We start from the raw sequence: 25,112 nt of genomic DNA on the forward strand, positions 1-25,112 counted from the left end.
GGAATTTACAGTACAACTAGACAAAACCCACTTACAATAGAATTGGACAAAACCCATAAAATACATGGTGTGTCAGTTGCCATAAAAGAATGCTCTAAGAGTTTAGAAGGAGAAAATCAGCATCTTAGTTGGAATTTGAAGAATAAGAGGTTTTTTTTTAAATAATGCAAATAAGAAATACTATATATATATATATTTTTTATTTTATAAGGACTTTGAAGCTTTGTTCTGGGACTCAGTTTGTTTTTTAAAATTTGTAAGGTGGGACCAAAGCAGCTTTTAGTCCCTAGTCTTCTGAGTACCCTAGTCAATGCCTCATGAATTGCAAAGCTTTCTTCTTTGGCTGGTGGAAACAACTCTTCCAGCCCTGGGGGAGCTCTGAGCATTGGTCCCTGTGCGCATGTCAGGTGGCTCTTTCCTCAGCCTTGGGTAGTGTCCTCACTTATCTGTACAGATCATCATTCAGCAGAAGACTCCCAGGGAACCCCTTATGCGTCTCCCAAGCTCTGGCTCTACGTAGCCCTCTTCCCTCCGGGACCCTGTTCTGCAAACCCTACCTGTCTTGGCCTCCCAGTGGTGTCTCCCCAGTTCCCTCACCCCTATGCTACACGCTGGAATCTCATTCCAGGCCGTATGCTGGGGCAATCACAGGGCTTACCTCATTTGTTTCCCCCTCTTATGATCGCCGTCCGGTGCTGCTTGATGTCCAAGGTCTGGAAAATGTTGTCTCATATTCTTTTTATGGTTTTACATTTGTTTAAGGAAGGAGGGTAAATCCAGTCCCCATGTCTTAACCCGTTCAGGCTACAATAACACTACCACAGACTGGGGGGCTTATAAACAACAGATATTTATTTTCACAGTTCTGGAGGCTCGAAATCCAAGATCAGGGTGCCAGTGTGGCCGAGGGAGGACCCTCTTCTGAGCTGCAGACTTCTTACCGTACCTCATGTGGTGAAAGGGTCAGGGAGCTCTCTCAGGCTTCTTTTATTATAAGGGGATGAATCTCATTCATGAGGGCTCTGCCCTCATGACCGACTCACCTCCCTAAGGCCCCACCTCCTAACACTGTCACATTAGGCATTAGAATTTCAACATATGAATTTTGGGGGGACACAATCATTCAGACCATAGCACCCTGTTATTCCCCCTTGACCGTAAGTGGAAGTATCACTACAGCCATATGGTTTTATTACAGAAAATTTGGAATATACAGTTAAAAAATAAAAACCCAAATCATAATTCTAGTACCTGGAGATAGATAACAAACATTTATATTTTAGTGAATTACCTTCTAATTCTTTAAAAGTCATATACAATATACTCAATTGTATACACACACAAACACAATGTCAGCCCAGAGACTTTTTACTCCTCAGATTTAGTCATGTTTCTCAGTTGCTTCCAAATCTGCTATTCAGTTCATTTGTATATGAAGCAGAGATTGTGCAGGTGCAGGAAGATGATAGAGGAGGATATATATACATATAGACAGAGAGATCTAGATTTATATCTCTATCTCTATCATCTACCTATCTATCTATCTATCTATTTATTATAGCAATGGCGACATCTTAAAATTCCATATTTGGTACTAATTTTGCTAAAAGATTCTGCAACTCAGGTCTTACAGACACATTTGTCAGCTCTCCTCTTTTCTCTTAGTTTCTGGGTCAAAAACAATGACAAGAAAACAGAATAACTTAGGCCTCCCCAAACCCTACCTTTAAATTCAGTTCTGGGCTTTCCTTCATGTACCCAAAGTCATGAAGATTCTGAAGAGAATAAAAAGGTCTGTTAAGGAACAGCATCCACATTTCTAATAAGTTAGCTGTGGTGTAAATGCCACATAAATACATGCAATTTACACATATAGATATAGATGTATGTACACCTCAAAGTGAAATTTTGAATACTATATCATAACCTGTTTTTCACTTAATAAAACATTGCTTATATGATCTGTTGCTTAATATGCAATATCATTTTTAATAGATTGAATTTTTATGGGTTTCCATAATAAACACAAATGATACCCTCTTGTGAGAAATTTAGGTTATTCCTAACTTTTTACAATTATAAAAACACTGTGATTAATATTTGAAATTAAACAACATATTTTGGGGGCTTCCCTGGTGGCGCAGTGGTTGAGAGTCTGCCTGCTGATGCAGGGGACACGGGTTCGTGCCCCGATCCGGGAAGATCCCACATGCCGCGGAGCGGCTGGGCCCGTGAGCCATGGCCACTGAGCTTGTGCATCCGGAGCCTGTGCTCTGCAACGGGAGAGGCCACAGCAGTGAGAAGCCCGCGTAACGCAAACAAAACAAAACAAAACAAAACAAACAAACAAAAAAAACAACATATTTTGAAATAATTCAAGGGTGCAAAACAAGAGATCATAAGAGAATTTAAAATATATTTGAAGTATAATGAAAATACAACATTCTAAAATTTGTGTGATGCAGCTAAAGCTGTGTTTAGAAGAAATGCACAGCTTTAAATATTTACAGTAAAAAAAAATTTAACACCTTTATTGGAGTATAATTGCTTTACAATGGTGTGTTAGTTTCTGCTTTATAACAAAGTGAATCAGTTATACATATACATATGTTCCCATATCTCTTCCCTCTTGCGTCTCCCTCCCTCGCACTCTCTCTATGCCACCCCTCTAGGTGGTCACAAAACACCAAGCTGATCTCCCTGTGCTATGCAGCTGCTTCCCACTAGCTATCTATTTTATGTTTGGTAGTGTATATATGTCCACTCCCCTCTCTCACTTTGTCACAGCTTACCCTTCCCCCTCCCCATATCCTCAAGTCTATTTTCTAGTAGGTCTGTGTCTTTATTCCCATCTTACCCCTAGGTTCTTCATGATCTTTTTTTTTTCTTAGATTCCATATATATATGTGTTAGCATACGGTATTTGTTTTCCTCTTTCTGACTTACTTCACTCTGTATGACAGACTCTAGGTCCATCCACCTCACTACAAATAACTCAATTTCGTTTCTTTTAATGGCTGAGTAATATTCCATTGTATATATGTGCCACATCTTCTTTATCCATTCATCTGTCAATGGACACTTAGGTTGCTTCCATGTCCTGGTTATTGTAAATAGAGCTGCAATGAACATTTTGGTACATGACTCTTTTTGAATTATGGTTTTCTCAGGGTATATGCCCAGTAGTGGGATTGCTGGGTCGTATGGTAATTCTATTTTTAGTTTTTTAAGGAACCTCCATATACAGTAAAAAAATTTAAATGTGTAAAATCAATAACATAAGTTTTCTCCTTAAGAAGCCAGAAAATTATGATTATATTAAACTCAAACAAGAAGGAAAGCAATAAAAATAAGAGCATAAGTCAATAAAGTAGAAAAAAATAGTAGAAAAATTAACAAAGACAAAAATTGAGTCTTTGAAAAGATTAACAAATTGATAGATTCCAAGCAGGACCAATGAAGAAAGACAAGAAAAAGGCAAGTTATCAATATCAAGAATGAAAGCAAGGTATTGCTATAGATTCTGTAGACATTCAAGGGATAATAGCAACTTTATGTCAGCAAATGACAGCTTAGGTGAAATGGACAAATTTCTTGGGCAAAAAAATCAACTTATACAAACTGACCTAAAATGATATTTAAAAATCTTAATTTTCCTGTATCTATTTAGGAAAATTAAATTTGTTATTAAAAAAAGTCTTCTCACAAAGAAAACTCCAGACGTAGATGGTTTCAGTGGTGAATTCTACCAAATATTTAAGGAAGAAATCATAACAATATTATCCAGAAACTTTATGGGGTCAGCATAAGCCCAATATCAAAGCCTGATAAGAAAAGAAGAGTACAGACCAATATCCTTAAGAAAACAGAAAAAAGAAGAAAAAAAAAAAAACCCAAACAAGCCCTCAGCAGAATACTAGTAAACAAAATAAAGCAATATGTTAAAGCAATAATACATCAGGACTAAGCAGGGCTAATTCTAAGAAAGCCAGGTCGGTTTAACATTTTAAAATTAGTCAATATAACTCACCATATTAAAAGAGGCTCTTCCAGAAATCCTCATGAGTACTCTGGGCTTGACAGTGGGTTAGTAGTAGTGGAGATGGAGGTGAGGGGATGGATTAATGACAGATATTAGTGATAGAATATTTACTGATAGATTGGATGTAAGGACGAGGAAAATGGAGGAATCAAGGAAAATTTTAAATCCTTTCTCTTGAGCAGTTGGGTGGGTGGGGAGCTATTTACTGAGAAGGGAAATCTAGGAAGAGCAAAAGTGGGTTAGAAACTTAAAAGTACCACCTTCTACATATTTAGAAATGTCTTATTATGTATCCTTATAAGCAGTTGTCTTGGATATTGTTATATTATTATGTATATATTATTCTTGGATTCTGGGTGAAGTCAAGGCTAGGTATTACAATTTGCAATCGATCGCATGTATGGTTTGGAAAGTTATAGTCACCTAATGTGAAGTTGGAGGAAGAAAGGGGGCCCTTTGGGTTTCGCTGGTGGCGCAGTGGTTGAGAGTCCACTCTAAATCCACCCAGGTGAATGATTTCACCTCTGCAACATTTTGACTTCCTGTTTGCTAAATTCTTTCGAAGCTTACTGCTCTTCAGTAGTTCATTGCTCTGCTTCAGTACTGAGAATTTGACAAGAACTTGTCATGAGAATTCTGCCTGGCAGCTGCTATTTTTCAACTTATAGAACAAGAAAGGTTAGTATGAATTTTGAATCCTTGAACAATATCTTACCTGGAGGGTAATTCTGCCATTTCTGGAATTCTGCACCAAAAAATCTTCACTTAAAAAATAAAATGCAATGGACAGATCATCCAAAATGAAAATAACTAAGGAAACACAAGCTTTAAATGATACATCAAAGAAGATGGACTTAATTGATATTTATAGGACATTCCATCCAAAAACAACAGAATACACTTTCTTCTCAAGTGTTCATGGAACATTCTCCAGGATAGATCATATCTTAAGTCACAAATCAAGCCTTGATAAATTTAAGAAAATTGAAATCATATCAGGTATCTTTTCCAACCACAACACTATGAGACTAAATATCAATTACAGGAAAAAATCTGTTAAAAATACAAACACATGGAGGCTAAACAATACACTACTTAATAACCAAGAGATCACTGAAGAAATCAAAGAGGAAATCAAAAAATACCTAGAAACAAATGACAATGAAAACACGATGACGCAAAACCTATGGGATGCAGCAAAAGCAGTTCTAAGAGGGAAGTTTATAGAAATACAATCCTACCTTAATAAACAAGAAACATCTCAAACAATCTAACTTACACCTAAAGCAATTAGAGAAAGAAGAACAAAAAAACCCCAAAGTTAGCAGAAGGAAAGAAATCATAAAGATCAGATAAGAAATAAATGAAGAAGAAATGAAGGAAACAATAGCAAAGATGAATAAAAGCTGGTTCTTTGAGAAGATAAACAAAATTGATAAACCATTAGCCAGCCTCTTCAAGAAAAAAAAGAAGACTCAAATCAACAGAATTAGAAATGAAGAAGTGTGTCAGAAATGAACTGACACTGCAGAAATACAAAGGATCATGAGAGATTACTACAAGCAACTATATGCCAATAAAATGGACAGCCTGGAAGAAATGGACAAAATCTTAGAAAACCACAACCTTCCAAGAATGAACCAGGAAGAAATAAAAAATATAAACAGATCAATCACAAGGCATGAAATTGACACTGTGATTAAAAATCTTCCAACAAACAAAAGCCCAGGACCAGATGGCTTCACAGGCGAATTCTATCAAGCATTTAGAGAAGAGCTAACAACCATCCTTCTCAAACTCTTCCAAAATACAGCAGAGGGAGGAAAACTCCCAAACTCATTCTCCGAGGTCACCATCACCCTGATACCAAAACCAGACAAAGATGTCACAAAGAAAGAAAACTATAGGCCAATATCACTGATACATAGATGCAAAAATCCTCAACAAAATACTAGCAAACAGAATCCAACAGCACATTAAAAGGATCATACACCATGATCAAGTGGGGTTTATCCCAGGAATGCAAGGATTCTTCAATATATGCAAATCAATCAATAAGATACACCATATTGCCAAACTGAAGAATAAAAACCATATAATCATCTCAACAGATGCACAAGAAGCTTTTGATAAAATTCAACACCCATTTATGATAAAAAACCCTCCAGAAAGTAGGCATAGAGGGAACTTTTCTCAGCATAATAAAGGCTATATATGACAAACCCACAGCCAACATTGTTCTCAATGGTGAAAAACTGAAACCATTTCCACTAAGATCAAGAACAAGACAAGGTTGCCCACTCTCACCACTATTATGCAACATAGTTTTGGAAGTTTTAGCCACAGCAATCAGAGAAAAAAAAGAAATAAAAGGAATCCAAATTGGAAGAGAAGAAGTAAAGCTGCCACTGTTTGCAGATGACATGATACTATACATAAAGAATCTTAAAGATGCTACCAGAAAACTACTAGAGCTAATCAATGAATTTGGTAAAGTAGCAGGACACAAAATTAATGCACAGAAATCTCTTGCATTCCTATACACTGATGATGAAAAATCTGAAAGTGAAGTTAAGGAAACACTCCCATTTACCATTGCAACAAAAAGAATAAAATATCTAGGAATAAACCTATCTAAGGAGACAAAAGACCTGTATGCAGAAAATTATAAGACACTGATGAAAGAAATTAAAGATGATACAAACAGATGGAGAGATATACCATGTTCTTGGATTGGAAGAATCAAAATTGTGAAAATGACTATACTTCCCATAGCAATCTACAGATTCCATGCAATCCCTATGAAACTACCACTGGCATTTTTCACAGAACTAGAACAAAAAATTTCACAATTTGTATGGAAACACAAAAGACCCCAAATAGCCAAAGCAATATTGAGGGGAAAAAATGGAACTGGAAGAATCAGACTCCCTGACTTCAGACTATACTACCAAGCTACAGTAATCAAGACAATATGGTACTGGCACAAAAACAGAAATATAGATCAATGGAACAGGAAAGAAAGCTCAGAGATAAACCCATGCACATATGGTCACCTTATCTTTGATAAAGGAGGCAAGAATATACAGTGGAGAAAAGACAGCATCTTCAATAAGTGGTGCTGGGAAAATTGGACAGGTACATGTAAAAGTATGAAATTAGAACACTCTCTAACACCATACACACAAACAAACTCAAAATGTAGTAAAGTCCTAAATGTCAGGCCAGACACTATAAAACTCTTAGAGGAAAACATAGTCAGAAGACTCTATGACATAAATCACAGCAAGATTCTTTTTGACCCGCCTTCTAGAGAAATGGAAATAAAAACAAAAATAAACAAATGGGACCTAATGAAACTTAAAAGCTTTTGCACAGCAAAGGAAAACAGAAACAAGACCAAAAGACAACCCTCAGAATGGGAGAAAATATTTGCAAATGAAGCAATGGACAAAGTATTAATCTCCAAAATATACAAGCAGCTCATGCAGCTCAATATCAAAAAAACAAACAGCCCAATCCAAACATGGGCAGACCAAATAGACATTTGTCTGAAGAAGATACTCAGATTGCCAACAAACACATGAAAGGATGCTCAACACCACTAATCATTAAAGAAATGCAAATCCAAACTACAATGCGGTATCACCTCACACGGGACAGAATGGCCATCATAAAAAATCTAGAAACAATAAATGCTGGAGACAGTGTGGAGAAAAGGGAACACTCTTGCACTGTTGGTGGGAATGTAAATTGATACAGCCACTATGGAGATCAGTATGGAGCTTCCTTAAAAAAAACTAAAAATAGAACTACCATATGACCCAGAAATCCCACTATTGGGCATATACCCTGAGAAAACCATAATTCAAAAATAGTCATGTACCAAAATGTTCATTGCAGCTCTATTTACAGTAGCCAGGACATGGAAGCAACCTAAGTGTCCATCGACAGATGAATGGATAAAGAAGATGTGGCACAAATATAAAATGGAATATTACTCAGCCATAAAAAGAAACGAAATTGAGTTATCTGTAGTGAGGTGGATGGACCGAGAGTCTGTCATACAGAGTGAAGTAAGTCCGAAAGAGAAAAACAAATACTATATTCCAACACATATATATGGAATCTAGAAAAAAATGGTTATGATGAACCTGGGGCAGGATGGGAATAAAGACGTAGACCTACTAGAGAATGGACTTGAGGACACAGGGATGGGGAAGGGTAAGCTGGGACAAAGTGAGAGAGTGGCATGGACATACATACACTACCAAATGTAAAATCGACATCTAATGGGAAGCAGCCACATTGCACAGGGAGATCAGCTCGGTGCTTTGTGACCACCTAGAGGAGTGGGATGGGGATGGTGGGAGGGAGGGAGACGCAAGACGGAAGAGATATGGGGATATGTGTATACTTATAGCTGAGTCACTTTGTTATAAAGCAGAAACTAACACACCATTGTAAAGCAATTATACTCCAATAAAGATGTTAAAAAAAAAAGAATTGAAGCCAGTGAAAACAGAGAAATCTAAACACATTCATTGTTAATTTTGTTCTGGATATTTTCTATTCTTTACATCCTTGTTACATTGAGTGTCATCCCAGACAAGTAGCATTAGCATCCTCTGGGAGCTTGTCAGAAATGCAGAATCTCAGGTGCCACCCCAGACCTAATGAATCAGAATCTATATTTTAACAGGATCACCAGGTGGTTCATTCACAAATTAAAAGCTGAGAACAAATGAACAGAGCATTGCACACTGTTGAGTTTGATGCTTTCAATAAATGAAGAAGTGTTTATAATACATTAGTTCTATTGAAAAGAGCATTTCATTTGTATAGACAAGTCCTGTAGTCAAGAAGTAACTTAAATGTATCCATGTATTACACACTAACTGGTTCTAGATTCCTTAAATAAAATAATTTACTAATATTCAGTGCCCTAAACTGATAGATTTACTAAAAGCTTATTTATTTTAGGTATTAGATTTTAGCAATTTTGAAAATATCTGTGAAGTTGCATTTGATTAGTTTTCTTTTTGTCTTAATAATATGTATTAAGTGCTTTCCTTGAAGAACAATAAAAATATCAATGGATATTTAATATTAAGGATCACAGGGTATTTAGTCTTATATTCAGAAAATTACATTTTATCATTTTCTCACATTTCAGCATTTCATGTAGGAATTTTTCTGTTTATACTAATTTCTTTCAAACATCTTTAAATTTTTTTGTTATTTTAAATTTTCAGCATTTTCAGGATTTCAATGAATTCTAAAGTAGGTATAATTTAGTTTGTCATTTCTAAAACCTTGGAGTGAACATTTCATATGTGACACAGCTGATTTCTGTCATTTCTGGGGTCATTTAAATCAAATTTTATGGTTAAGGTATATCAATCTAGAGTAGTAACATGGTACATTTAGTAATGCCTTCTGAGAATGCTCACTTCCTTTCTTCTACTTTGGAAAGTTCTTCCCTAGCATGTTAAAATTTTTTGCAAATTATTGAGTCATTCATTTATCTAAACTGCTCTTTGTTAGAAACAAAAAAGTATCAATATTTCATAAAATGTCTACAGCATATAAAGTTTACAGCAAAATGTATTAAATGTGATAGCTTCAACAGAAAAATAAAATAAAATAAAATAAAATGTCACAGATAATCTTATTCCCTTCACTTTTTCGAACCTAAACCATTGGTATTAGTTGCTGTATGTTCATAATGAGATTTGGAGTCAATCAGTGCAACAACCTAAATTTTCCATTTAGGAGAAAATACTTGAATGCAAAATAGTTTCTACAATGTTAGTCCTCAGACTGATTTTAAAAGGCCTATAAAAATCAAATATATTATGGAAAAGAATTAAGCATTGAAGTGGCGAAAAACTGTTTTCCCTGTGTCTCCTATTTACCCAAATATGAGCATGCACTTTACTACCATGGCATGTTTCTTAAAAAAGAAAAAAAAAATTCCACACAAATTTTATTGTTTTCATGTCAGAAAGAGAAAATATTTCAATATAAATATATTTTTAGAATAAACAAATGGACATAATTACTCTATCAAGTGGATAAAATGTGATCAATAAGATATTTCTAATAGTTTTATAAAGAATGTGATGTGAGACCAATTTTTCTTTTTCTTTTTTTAATATTTGTTTTATTTATTTACTTTTTTATTTGGTTGTGCAAGGTCTTAGTTGTGGCAAGCAGGTTCCTTAGTTGCGGCATGCATGTGGGATCTAGTTCCCTGTCTCGGATCAAAGCCATACCCCCTGCATTGGGAGCATGGGGTCTTAACCACTGTGCCACCAGGGAAGTCCCTCTGATATTTTTAATCAATTTCTTTTTTTTATCTATTTCCCTATTCAGTATTGATGCTGACAATAATGTGTTTCAGCAGATCCAAATTTCAATTATATCCTAAAAAAACATAGGAAAAAAAGCAGTTCTCAAATATAATACTTATTCTTTATAAAATAAGTGATATAAGATGCCATTCATGATGAATGCAAATCAAAACCACAATGAGGTATCACCTCACACCTATCAGAATGGCAGTTATCTGAAAGACAACAGAAAAAAGGTGTCGGTGAGGATGTGAAAAAAAGGGAACCCTCATACACTGTTAGTGGGAATGTAAATTGCTGCAGCCACTGTGGAAAACAGTACAGATGTTCCTTAAAAACTTAAAAATAAAACTACCATACAAACCAGAAATTCCACTTCTGGGTATTTTTCTGAAGAAAACAAAAGCACTAATTCTAAAAGATATCTGCACTCCATGTTCATTGCAGCATTATTTACAATAGTCACGATGAAGAAGATACACAATGGAATATTATTCAGCCACAACAAAGAATAAAATCTTGTCATTTGCAACATCGTGGATGGACCTAGAAGGTATTGTGCTAAGTGATCAGAATTAGCCATTATTCAGTCATTCATTCAGCCATTCGACAATATTTTACCATTTTTACAGCATTTTGTCATTTTACAATATTGTATCATTTTATCATTAAATGAGATAAGCACTAATTTCAACAATAGAAAACAGTATTCTTTGGAGGATAATTTTCTTTTCCAGAACTTTGTGCTTGTTTAGTGTTACATAATTGTAAGATGCAATGCTTTCACCTACATGATTTCATTTAATCCTCTCCATACACCTGTACTGTAGACAAATGTATCAACTATCCTAGCTTAGACAGGAGGATATGCAAGAGCAGAGAGGCTAAACGACTTGCCCTCAATTTCATACCTAGTCAGCGGCAAACCTGGGACTATAACCTAGTTCTTCTGGCTCTTTCCTTGACATGCTTCCTTGTATATTCTGTACAGTTAGGTACTCTGTATTTGTTTAATCACTTAATGAATTTCAGACAAACAAGGTAGATATTCACAGTTAAAGAATTTTCTTTAAAATAAAATATCCTCTCCATTTTATAATCTGAGAGCTGAAGACAAGAATCCTACTATGGGGTTCTTAATGCATAACTTTTTCCTTTAATCACTAAGCCAAGCGAACATTCTGGTTCAACTACACAGTAATGTTGGTGGATGTACTAATGGAATGTGTACCATATCCTTTTATCCATAAAGTAAAACCAACCTAAGAGATAGAAGGCTTCACTTTTCCTTTAGTATGGAGAATATAAGAACATTTTTTTTGCATAGATTTCTAAGCAAGTGAATTGAAGAGTTGCTCATAGATACACTCAATAGTTTATTATCTTTAAGTGTTGTTCTATTCCATTCATATGTAGTTACTGTTACACCTAAAAATAGCATAGGTGTTAATTGGGTGTTAGTTGTGTCATGAAGTACAGACCCCAAGATCAATTACTTTGTTAGCAGATATCAGAAAATGCTTTCCTCAGATTACAGAGACATTTTCATACACTAGTGACATTGCCATAATCATTCAGTTAAAACTGATGCTCATCACCTAATGAAAAAATATTCTAAAAATCAGTGTGGTCTGCAGATGAGTATCAGTCAGTGAATTCTTGTTATCTGTCCACAGGGAGATAAGGACAGACATTGAAACAATTACAGCAATTTGACAGAGTAATCTATGTCTGTTGAACTTGATAAATTTTAAAAGGTGGGTATTTTTGTCTTTCTCATTTCATTATTCTAGTAATTCAGTTTTTAACTTTATTGAGGTGCAATTTACATAGCCTCATGCTCCCAGTTTTACAAGTACATTTAGTTTCGGCAAATTTGTCCACCCATGTAATTGTAGCATAACGTAGAATAGGCTCATCACCCCTCAAAATTTTATTGTGCCCAATGCAGAAAATCATCCCCCATCCCCAGCCCTAGGTGACCAGGGATCTGCCTTCTGTTCTTACACATTAGATGTGCCTTTTCTAGGGTTCTTGGTGAAGCAGTAGCTCACTATTTTTTATTGCTGAGTGGTATTTCCATTGCATGAGTATTGCTTGTTCAGTCACCTGCTGATGAACATTTGTATTGTTTACGGTTTGGGGCCATTATGAATAAAGCTGCTATAAACGTTAGTGTACAAGTCTTTCAGTAGATATGTTTTATTTCTCTTGGGTAAAAGCCTTGGATTGGAATTGCTGGGTTGTGACAAAAATGTGTTTAACTTTACCAAAGTAGCGTGCTATTATTTTACATTTTCACCAGTGACATGAATGATTTCCATTTGGTCCATGTCATCACCAGCACTTGGTGTTGTGAGGCATTTAACTTTTAGCAGTTATAAGTAATATTTAGTGGTACTGAATTGTGATTTTGTGTTTCTGATAATGCTGAGCAGTTTTCCATAGACTTGTTGACTATTTGTACATCTTTTGTGAAATGTCTGTTCAAATACTTTGACCGTATATTACTGGATAGTCTTAAGAGATCCATATATATCTTTGAAATAAGAGCTTTGTAAGATAAGTGTATTGCAAGTATTTTTCCCCAATCTGTGTTTTGCTTTTTACTTTTAAAGTGTCTTTCAAAGAACAGAACTTTCAAAAGATTTGAAGTCTATTTTACTGATTTTTTTATGATTCTGCTTTATTATCTAAGAAGTCTTTGACTATCCCAAGGCCATGAAAATTTTCTTGTTTTATAAGTTTGAGAGGTATTAAGTTTTTTAGTTTTAAATTGAGGTATAGTTGATTGACAATATTATATTAGTTTCAAGAAGCTTGAGACTTTTTATGTTTAGATTTTATGTTTAGGTTGATGATCCATTTTTAGCCATCCAATTTTCATGTGTGATATGAGGTAAGGATTGAGGTTCACTTTTCTCCATAAGTATATCCAGTTTTCATAACATTTGTTGAAAAGACTATCCTTTCCCTATGCAGGTACCTTGCACCGTTGTCAAAACCCAATTAGCTATATATGTGTGAGTCTATCTCTGGACTATTCTGTTCACTAGTCCATATCTATCCTTATCTCAATACATTTGCTGTATAAGAATAGCAAAGCTTTATATGGACAGTGCAAGTTCTTTTTTTTTTCAAATTATTTTGGCTATTCTGGGCCATTTGTATTTATACAGATTTTATGATCAGCTTGTTTACAAAAAAGACTGCCAGAACTTTGAGTTGATTATGGATTTAGAGCCAATCAACATTTACAAAACTGAGCCTTCCAATTGACCATTATGGTATATATCTTCCTTTTTTTTTTCACATTTCTTAGCAATTTCTGTGTCTTTCATTGGACCAGTCTTACACAAATTTTGCTACATTTTCCCCTAATTACTTCATGCTTTTTAATACTATTGTAAATGGTAGCTTTAAATTTCAATATCCAATTATTTGTTGCTAGCATATAGAAACAACATGGAGTTTTGTATACTGACCTTGTGTCTTATCTCCCTAAACACACTAATTCTAGCAGGTTTTTTTTTTTTAATCTATTCTTTAGGATTTTCAATGTATTTGATATATTCTGAAGTTTTATTTCCTACAATACATATGCCTCTTTTTTTCTTGCCTTATTTCCAGGTAGTCTTCAGTATAGTGTTGACTAGAAATGGCGACAGCAGATATTTCTTGGATTTCCCCAAATCTTAGATGGAAAACAAACCATTGTGCATGATGCTAGTTGTAGGTTTTTCATACTCTTTATCAAGTTAAGGAAGTTCCCTTCTAATTCTAGTCTGCTCAGAGATTTCATCATGAACAGATGTTGGATTTTACTGTATATTTTTCCTGCATCTACTGAGATGATGTTTTTTTCCCTCTGTATTGTTAATTTGGTGAGTTAATTGAATTTTTTAATTCTCCTAGTAACTGATTTTTTAAAAATAAGCTTTAATTGTGGTAAAATACACATACCATAAAATTTATCATCTTACCCATGCCTAAGTGTGCAATTCAGTAGTGTTAAGTATATTCATTGCTGTATGACCAATCTCCAGAACTTTTTCATCTTGTAAAACTGAAACTTTCTACCCACTAAACAACTCCCCATTTCCTCCTTCCCACATTCACTTTTTATTTTATAAAAGTTTTAGTCTGTGACAAATTGGAAATTAAAAAGTCATCCTTCACTCCACAGAAATTTTAAAAGTCATGTTCTAAATCAGTTTGCCAGTAGTAAAAAGTCTTTTTAAACATGTGCTTATTAGCTTGCAAATTAAGCTTTAAAGTTGTACACAAAAAAAGTGTCTTGGGAGAACAAATATACCTCACTAATTTCCTGATGATTTTCATCACTTCAAACTAGATAAAATTAGTGTGAAAAGCAGTTTATTTCACTCAAACTGTTTCTTTTTAAAGCATGTCAGTCAAAATGTGATCACTGCTTGACCATAAACAAAAGAGTAAGTCAGGTTTTTCTCCTATTCCCTTTGACCCCTCTATACTCTGGTCCTGGTTTCTCAGCCAACATGGAGAGGTCATTTTTCATAATTAAAACCAAAACAAACCAAAAAACCCACAAACTTTACTAAGAATTTCTATTTTAGTGATCATCAACTTGCCTTTTGACAAGTACTCAGTGTTACCATTTCTTCTGTTGCTATTCTGAAACAGCTCGGCTTTGTGGATGGGGTTTTCATTTATTTTCTTAAAAAGACTAAACTCTCTAACACCTAATTTTAGTTCAGTGGAATTTGTTCTTCCCAAATTGATAGTTTTTAAGTAAAGTATATGGGAATTATATGCATAATATACTAGATATGAACTGTCATATTTTCATCTAACCTAATATCCCAGGAATGTGAGACTATCTGTATGATGGGGAAAAAACTGCTAAAAAACACAGAAATATACTGTATAATAGTTTTATTTTTCTCATTTTACTATTTTTACATTTTATGCACAAATATTTTTTATCTGAGTAAAAATAGAAAATAACTGTCTTATGTAAAATTACAAAAAAAAGCCACAAAGAAATACATAATTGTTGTTATGACAGTACAAGTGTCTTTATTTAAAGAGTAAAAATGTATGCAAAAATCCTCTTCCCTCTTACAAAAGATTGAGAATATTTTTTTCTGGCTGCAAGTGAAATATCACTGAAATATCAATATTTTTATACCCTCTAGATATGAAGACATTAAGTTAGTCACATGTTTTGAAATTATGAATTTTAAAACATTTTTGTGCTATTTCAAAGATACATTAGTTCTTTTTAAAAGGCAGAAGCATAAAATGATGAATATGTAAAACAGCAGATCTCACCAAAAATATTCGGAGGCACAATCCTTTAAAGAAATATCATAGTTGAATTTCACCATTTATTCAGGGGAGAAAAACAACTAGACAATTTTTCCTAATTAACTGACACAAAAATAAATGTGATGAGTCGATTCATGTGACAATCAACCACAGAGCAATTTTCTGCCTAATTTGTTTGATTTTCTGATGCCAACACAAATTTCTAAACTTAAGGCCAGCAAGATATGTATGAAAGTTGGCTCAATGAGAAATCTCATGTGGGAAAAAAGTTTTAAAACAAAAATGAACACACTTCATTATTTTTGTACTTACATGGTATGGAAGACGGCCAATAATTTTATCTTTCTCCCTTTTGAATATATTGTAACTTCTTCTCTGGAAACTTCATTCATAAAAGCAGAGCAAATTATACTTTCTTTCAAAACACAAGTTATCTTTCAACAAAAGAAAAGACTACTTGGCTTCTGATAACTGCAACCTCAATAAGGACAACGGAAATAGTTTATAAGTTGAGACAAAGTAACAGAAGTTTCTTGAGTCAACTGGGGAAATTAGTCTCATTACTTATGTTATGGTGCATAAAACAATGGTGAGAGGCAAAGAAGAAAAAAGACACAGCACCTGATCATGTATGAGAACTGTCTCTGTTCAAATGATAATGAGGAATAAAATAAGAACTGCAAAAGGAAGAAAATGGATAGAATGTGTGTTTTTTTTTTTAAAAGTATCTGAGAAACACATAAGGAAAAAAGAAATAATAGTTTGATTTTAGGGATCTAGAAGAAATACGGGTGTTCCTTGTCTAAAAAATATATATACATAGAGTGGAGACATAACGGAAATATGTCATCTTGGCTAAAACTTTAACATGTTTCCCCCAAAGTATTTTAAATCAAAAAGTCAATAATTTTAAGCTCTTGATAAATATACCAGAATAGTAAACTTTATTATTATTATTTTAAAACTGTAAGTGACTTGTCAACTTCCCAGGCCATAAGAGGATGGTGCAAACCTTCTTTATAGCTGTTATCTGAACTAGAGCTTCTATATATTATTTCATATTTCTATTCTATTCAGATATTCTTGCAATCACAGCATCCAAATTAAACTAATAATTTGTCAGTCTACTCTGTTTGTGTTTATAAAAAGGTAAAAATGGAAATTACAAATTTTATTCTTTTTAGATTCTACTGCAGGGTCTTAAAGGACTTAGACATAATAAAAATATAAATGACCTGACATTGCATGTTGCAGTCCTACAGCATAACACTTAATATTATGACTTGAGGTTACCAGAAAAGGAGGTCACAGACGCCTTCCTCTACTCCTTGTTCCTAAGATCCCTGTCCTCATGGTTCTCTCCAAACCACTATTTGGTACTAGTGGCAGCAACTGCTAACAGTGCCTCTTTGACTGCATTAGCGTGGCACTTTCCTCCTAGTTAGTAAAAGTATTGAGCTCTTACTAAGCTGTTTAGAGGGATGGATTTAAAGGCGATGATGAGGGAGAAGGTATATAAAGTAATATTTGAGAATCAATCTTCTGCTATAAGAGGATTATTTGCCAGTATCTCATATGATTCGTGCATAATACCTTAAAACAAAAAGAAAAAAAGCAAGGAAACCAAGCACAGCAAGCAAGAAAAAAAGAAAGACATTTCTAGCCATTTCTGTTTAGTGTTGGCTTGTGGTAAGTAAAGAGTTTTACGTATATAAGAGTTATTTAATTTTTAAAGAATTTTTTAAATGAGTTATCACCTTTTGAAATATCTTTGCTTTGAATATTATGTCTTCATTTATATGTGTGTACATGTATATATATATATAAGATGGTCAACTGGACATGTATATAGATATCTGTACACTCATATATAATATTCAAAGGAAAAAATTAAATAAATGGGAAATTTTGTTTTAAGAAAAGACTGCCTACACTGGAGTTCAAAATTTCCTTTTAAAACTATTTGCAAGTAATTTACTAATGTCTTGAAAGGTAAAGTACTACTGACTGATTTAAAGTCTTCACTTCATCTGAAACCCAGGACTTATATAAGCTGCTTTGTATAATAAACCAGCACTACAGGGTAATTAAAAAAAAAAAAAAGCCATACCAAACCAAACTAAACCAAACTTTTATTTTCGGGTTGAGGTACACTTTTTCAGTTTTTTAAATCTCTGATAGGGAAAGCAGAGATCATATGAGAATTTTTGTAATAGTTGGTTTATTAGAATTTAATGCCTCTCTTATAATAATTTAAATTCTTGGCCTGACATTATGAAATAGCTATACAGTAAATCCTTAAAATTGGCTTGAGTAAAGCCAGATTTAAACCTGGATCTCTTTCTTCAGCACTGTTCCTCTGCCAGTCTTTTTACTGTCCTTTGCTTGCAAATATATAAATTACTTTAATAACATGATGCTCTTAGTTTAGTAATTTATTAATATTATAATTTTATTTGATATGACTATTTTAGCTCTGCTTGATTAGATGAAACAGGCATACATGCTTCAGCTGTGAAAAATTCCGTTTTCTGGTTCTATGTAAAGCAACATCTAAAGCAGCAGAGAGGGGAAACAGTTATATTTTCAAAAATAGTTAAGCCAGACTGTTTCCTGGAGATATTTTCATTTATTTTTCATCAATAGCCTCTGGCTATTTTTGGTTGGGCTAGACATTAATACTGACCAATTTAGTTTTCTTGACTGTTAACAAACTATCCCACAATGAACCTGCCTAAACACATTGTGGTGATCGTTTAACATACACATTTTCTAAAATATACGCTCAAAGTAAAAAGATCCAAATTCACAAGAGTATGAAATATTTATAAAAAAATCATGCATCAGACTGTACAGTCTAGAAATAAAAGAAGATTCAAATTCAGTAATAAAGGTAAGAGCAATACTTGCTCTAACATTTAAGAAAGACCTTGGACTCCCAAAAGGTCCTGGGCTCAATTATCCTTTTCTGTTTGCAGAGACGCAGTAGCCAGGGCTACTGCTGTGACTGGCTGGGCAATTCCATGGAGTTGCATCTTTGCAAGTTTCTTCTGTTCACATTCTGTGACCAAACGGTTCAACTCTGCTGCACTGTATCCAATAAGAGTCTTCAAGTCACAGACAAACTTGTATACAAATCTCTTGCCTTGAACTTTACAAATCATGTCCCCATCGTAATAATACCTTTAAAAAAAAGAGAAAACACATTAGGACTACATTAAAAAATTTTAAATTTGGACTTCTTGGGAATTCCCTGGTGGTCCAGTGATTAGGACGTGGTCTTTCACTGCCATGGACCCGGGTTCGATCCCTGGTTGAGGAACTAAGATCCCACAGGCCATGTGGTGTGGCCAAAAACAAAACAAACAAAACAGAAAATAAAATTTGAAATAGAACTACCATACGACCCAGCAATCCCACTACTGGGCATATACCCTGAGAAAACCATAAATCAAACAGACTCATGTACCACAATGTTCACTGCAGCTTTATTTACAATAGCCAGGACATGGAAGTGTCCATCGACAGATGAATGGATAAAGAAGATGTGGCATATATATACAATGGAATATTACTCAGCCATAAAAAGAAACGAAATTGAGTTATTTGTAGTGAGGTGGATGGACCTAGAGACTGTCATACAGAGTGAAGTAAGTCAGAAAGAGTAAAACAAATACCATATGCTAACACATATATATGGAATCTAAAAAAAAAAATGGTTCTGAAGAACCTAGGGGAAGGACAGGAGTAAAGATGCAGACGTAGAGAATGAACTTGAGGACACGGGAAGGGGGAAAGGTAAGCTGGGACGAAGTGACAGAGTGGCATGGACATATATACACTACCAAACGTAAAACAGCTAATGGGAAGCAGATGCATAGCACAGGGAGATCAGCTCAGTGCTTTGTGACCACCTAGAGGAGTGGGATAGGGAGGGTAGGAGGGAGATGCAAGAGGGAGGAGATATGGGGATATACGTTTATGAATGGCTGATTCACTTTGTTATACAGCAGAAACTAACACACCATTGTACAGCAATTATACTCCAATAAAGATGTAAATAAATAAATAAAAAAAATTTAAAATTTGGACTTCTTACAATATTTCACAGATTATTCCATAAGAAGCAGCCTAGTATTCTATTTACCACAATAGCAATTAACACTGAGTTTATATAAAATTTTTAATGTTATTATCCAAGGAAACTTCAGAACATTATTAACTAAAATTTCAATGCTAAGCACTAAAGTTTTATGTACTAAATCTTCAAAACATATTTTCAAAAATTACGATGAAACACTGATTTAAAAATAAAGATTACTAAGCAAAACAAAAAACCTTGGGAGCAGTAATAGAGCCTAAGAATAAGGGCTCTGAATCAGAACGCCGAGATTCAAAACCTAACATCTCAACTTATTACCCTTTGTGACCACAGGAAAGGCACATTTTCTCTAAGTTTTTATTCCTCATTTATAAAATGACATTAAAAACAGTATTAACACTAATAGAACTGTTGAAGATTAAAAGGATTAAAAGGATTTGTAAAGTGCTTAGCACACAATGACTGCCACATATAGCCCTCTAGAAATAGAAGCTATATTGATATATAGCTTTATTCATATAATATGAATAAAAATTTAATACACATATTCTTTGGATTGTTGGAATGTCCATTTCCTCTCTTTCTTGTACAAAATCCTTTATTATGTAGCTATGCTTTCATCTTTATCATTTTAATATGTAAAGGCTCTCCCCTTACAGAGAAATTCTCCAAACCAATAGGGAGCCTCAAAAGAGTAAGCAAAAGCGCTTAAAAAAAAAAAAAAAAGAGGATACAGAAAAACATAAAAGAGGACATCATAAAGAAACAATGTTTCTAAACCTACACAGGTACATTTGGGGAAATCACCCTAAAGTCTGGTCTACTGCTGTTTTCTATGGATATAGAACAGTTGGATTTATACTTACTTTGGAAAACGGACTTTATTTACCCCTATGCACTGCCAATTCCAATAATAGGGAAAAAAAAAAGGTAAGTCAAAACTTTTCTGGGCTGGCAGATTTTGGAGCCTTTATTTTAAAACTGCACTGCCCATTTGTGCCATTTGATGAAGAGCTGTTACAAAAGAAACAACTATTTGCAAAAGTACCAGTGGTATAAACTATCACATTTAGCAGTATTTTATTATAAAAATCACTCAGTTTAACCAAAAATCCATTAATGAAAAGACTACATGCAGGAAATTATGTCATCTTTCCCTAATTCTAGAATAGCTAAAGTATAATGGTTATGTTCACTTTCCCAGTAAGAGATATAACACACTGGGCATAGTCTCCTGTCTCCTTTTTTGTCAATTACATTAATACAGAATTTAGATCTCAGCCCACAAACCACCAATGCTTGTCATCCAGTTAAAATGCTGTAGGCATTTCAATTTCTTAAGAAAATTTCTACATAATATGTAAGGCTGTAACAAATAAGACACTTGGGAAAAAAGGAAAATGAAGAAGGAAAGTGGTTTTACATTTCTAAAACAAAACTGGAGTTGGTATAATCGTGTGTTTCTTGGTAAGAGGTTATAAAATGTCATACATATACATTCTCATTTAAATTAACACAATTTTACTTAATACTTCCTCCAATCTAGTAGATGCGTCATACGACCACATATAACAGCACCCACTGCATTTGTTGCCCCCCTAAAATGAAGAAAGTAGAAAGGTACACAATGCCTGTATTTTTATTCATTCATTCATTCATTCATTTATGGCTGCGTTGGGTCTTCGTTGCTGCGCACAGGCTTTTTAGTTGCAGCGAGCAGAGCTACTCTTCATTGCGGTGTGCAGGCCTCTCATTAAGGTGGCTTCTCTTGTTGCGAAGCACGGGGTCTAGGTGCGTGGGCTTCAGTAGTTGTGGCACATGGGCTCAGTAGTTGTGGCTCGCGGGCTCTAGAGCACAGGCTCAGTAGTTGTGGCACACAGACTTAGCTGCTCTGTGGCATGTGGGATCTTCCCGGACCAGGGCTCGAACCCATGTCCCCTGCATTGGCAGGTGGATTCTTAACCACTGTGCTACCAGGGAAGCCTCGATGCCTGTATTTTCATGGATATGATTTCTTTTCTCCCCACCCCTTTTTTTAACTTGTATTTTTAAAAAACTTTTAAATTGGGAAATATATTACACAAACAGGAAGGACACAAAAGCGAACAGCTCAGTGATTTATTACAAAGCGGACAGTCACCTGTTAACTATGACTCAGGTCAGGACACAGAGCACTGTCAGCACCCTAGAGCTCCTCTGCGGCGCCTCCCCATCATCATCCCTCCCTTGCTCTAAAAGGTTACACAGTCCTGTTTCATGATAATAATTCCGTTGCTTCTTTTTATAGTCTTATCACCCAAACATCATCCATAAATGCTGTAATTTAGTCTTGCTGGGTTTTTTTATACTCTACTATATAAATCCAGTATATACTCTTTTGGGTCTGGATTTTTTTCACTGAACGTTATGTTTGTGACATTCACAGATATCAGTGCATTTTTAATGGATACACAGTATTGCCTTGTATATTATAGTTTATTTATTCACTCTACTGTTGATAGATATTTGGGTGGTTTCTGGTTTGGGGATGTTACAAATAATGCTGTTATAAGCACGCATGTGAACATATATGTACATTTTTGTCTGGTACACCCTTAGAAGACAAACTGCTGGGTTATCGGTCACAGTTTACATTCCTACCAAAAGTGTAGAAGCATTCCCACTGCTCCATATCCTCACCAACACTTGGTACAAGCAATTATTTTAATTTTAGCCACTCTGGGGTGTGCACTGTACCATTTTATTGTGGTTTTAAAATACACTTCCCTGGACTTCCCCGGTGGCACAGTGGTTAAGAATCCGCCTGCCAACGCAGGGGACACGGGTTCAAGCCCTGGTCCGGGAAGATCCCACATGCTACGGAGCAACTAAGCCCGTGTGCCACAACTACTGAAGCTTGCGCACCTAGAGCCCGTGCTCTGCAACAAGAGAAGCCACTGCAATGAGAAGCCCGTGCACCGCAACGAAGAGTAGCCCCTGCTCGCCACAACTAGAGAAAGCCCACGCACAGCAACAAAGACCCAACACAGCCAATCAATCAATCAATCAATAAAATACATTTCCCTGATTACTAATGAGGTTGTGAACCACTGCATATGTTCATTGGCCATTTGGACAATCTCTAGTCTAATGTGTCTGCTTAAGTTTCTTGCCCATTTTTCCTAATTTTCCTATGGATTTGTAAGACTTCTTTAGATATTCCAGGTAAGAGTCTTATGTCAGATATGTGTGGCTTGACTTTCTCCCTCCTAATGATGGTTTCTGATGACTGGAAGTTTTAAATTTAAATGTAGTCCAATTTATTGATCTTTTCCATTATGTTAGTGCTTTTGGCTCTGTTAATGTCTTTCCTCATCTACTGAAGTCAAGTAGGTATTTCTAGATGCCTCCCTATTTTACTTTCACATTTAGAGCTACAAGTGACATAGAATTGATTTTTAGTATGCTATGAGGAAGGGGTCAATATGGATAGTCAACTGTCCGAGCACTACTGATTGAAAAGTAGGTCTTTTCCCCACTGCCATCTTTAAATCAAATGTTCCTATATTCTTGGTTCTATTCGGGCTATCTACTCTAATCCTTGTTCTATTTGTCTGTCCTAAGCAAATAGCACACTGTCTTACTGTTGCTGTAGCTTTACAATGAGTCTCAATATCCTGTAGAGCAAGTCTTCCCACTTTGTTAATTAATCTTCTTCAGGTGTCCTGGTTATCGTGATACCTTATATTCCTATATAAATTTTACAATTATCTTGTCAAGTTCTATGAAAACATTTATTCAGGTGGTTACTGCATTGAAAGACCAATCTGGGGAGAAGTGACATCTTGATTATTAATTCTAATAATTCATCTGTAATTTTGAGGGGACTTGTATGTACACAATCACATCAACTGTCAAAACTGATTATACAGAAAGGATCTTTAGATAGTTGGCAAAGTGTTTGAGACTGAATAAGTGATAAGTACATTGAAAATAAAGCACTGTAGTTACTTATGTATGCTAAGGAAAACAAATGGTCATTTTGGAAAAGAAAAATAATCATGATAAACTATGTAATAGTACTTACATGCCATGATCTTGTAACAATGAATACTGATCTAACCAACACTTCCACATAATTATATAATTACACTTGGATGAAGGGATGGGAAGGGTGTGTGTGTTAATGATGAGAGGTAAATCGTAATCTCTGTGAAATTCACAAACAATGCTCTAGTGAAACATGAAGTAGCAGTAAAAGCATGTTATTTAGGAATACAGAGGTAAACTGCAGAACTGCTTTACCAAATTTACTCTTCCAAAAACATAGACATAATTCCTATATATCCTACTTCTCAGTTACTTAAGTGCACATACTGAATTTCTATCGCTGTAGTAAGCATAATTTATGACAGTAATTATGTCAAAAACTTTCATACCACTTACGAGAAATTATAAATAATTATTCTACTCCAACTCAACTGATGTAAAGTTTGGATATTCAGATTTAGGCATATTGTGGGGGAAGGAAAAACAGGGATATGGGTTGACATTTTGCATCTAATTATAAAAATTGACAATATCTACGTATTTGCTAGAATTTACACTCATTCAGTTCACCTATACCAAATGATAGCATCTCTGTTATGTAAATAACAGAAACCTCAAAGATTAAATACGTTGGTTTTAAACATAGTACATGCTTTTAAATCAGATAAAAACAAATAATCTTAGAATCATCTTTTAAAAAACTCTACGTACCTCAAATTATTACTAAAAATCTTTTTAAGAAGTAATTTTTAACATAAATGTGAAAATTTTTAGTTTTATTTATATAAAGAAAACATTTTATAAACAAGTATTTTAACATCATTACATAAGTGTTTACACTAGAATAAGAAGCTATTTTTTAGAAAGGTTTGATACTTAAAGAAAAGTAATACATTCTTACCTTAATGCACGACTAAGTTTCTCATAGTTCATTGTAGGTTTATTTTTACGTTGTCCCCATTTTTGTGCAACCAGTTCGGGCTGATTTAGCTTAAATTCTCCTTCATCACCAACCCAAGAAATGCAGTCTCGAGCATCCTTGTCAGTAAGAAGTTCTAGCAAAAACTGCCACAGTTGGATTTGGCCGTTGTTTCCTAAAAATTGACAAGAATGACAACCATTGACCACAATGCTATGGATTAACAGAAGGCAAAAGACAACACAGGTCTTCTGGTGCATACCTCAGCCACACTAAAAACACAATTTTTTTTTTACAAATGCTGTCTAAGTATTGCCAGAGAAACAGTCCATATTCACATTTTCATACTGTGAA

The 25,112-nt window shown here is 34.6% G+C and overlaps 1 protein-coding gene across 2 annotated transcripts in view; it reads right to left on the reverse strand.

Annotated features, from left to right (window-relative positions):
• Positions 1–17,823: 17,823 nt before the first annotated feature.
• The window catches only part of GABPA (GA binding protein transcription factor subunit alpha), a 33,650-nt gene continuing 26,361 nt past the window's right edge, over positions 17,824–25,112 (reverse strand). For both annotated transcript variants that reach the window (XM_081234654.1, XM_081234653.1), the window contains exons 9-10: positions 24,741–24,933; positions 17,824–18,891 (exon numbers count right to left, since the gene is read on the reverse strand). In XM_081234654.1, coding sequence (XP_081090780.1) covers positions 18,663–18,891; positions 24,741–24,933 — 422 coding nt within the window. In that variant the 3' untranslated portion in view covers positions 17,824–18,662. The remainder of the gene's footprint in view (positions 18,892–24,740; positions 24,934–25,112) is intronic.

The sequence above is a fragment of the Mesoplodon bidens genome, assembly GCF_964165515.1.
Source record: "Mesoplodon bidens genome assembly, chromosome: 5".
NCBI lineage: Eukaryota > Metazoa > Chordata > Mammalia > Artiodactyla > Ziphiidae > Mesoplodon > Mesoplodon bidens.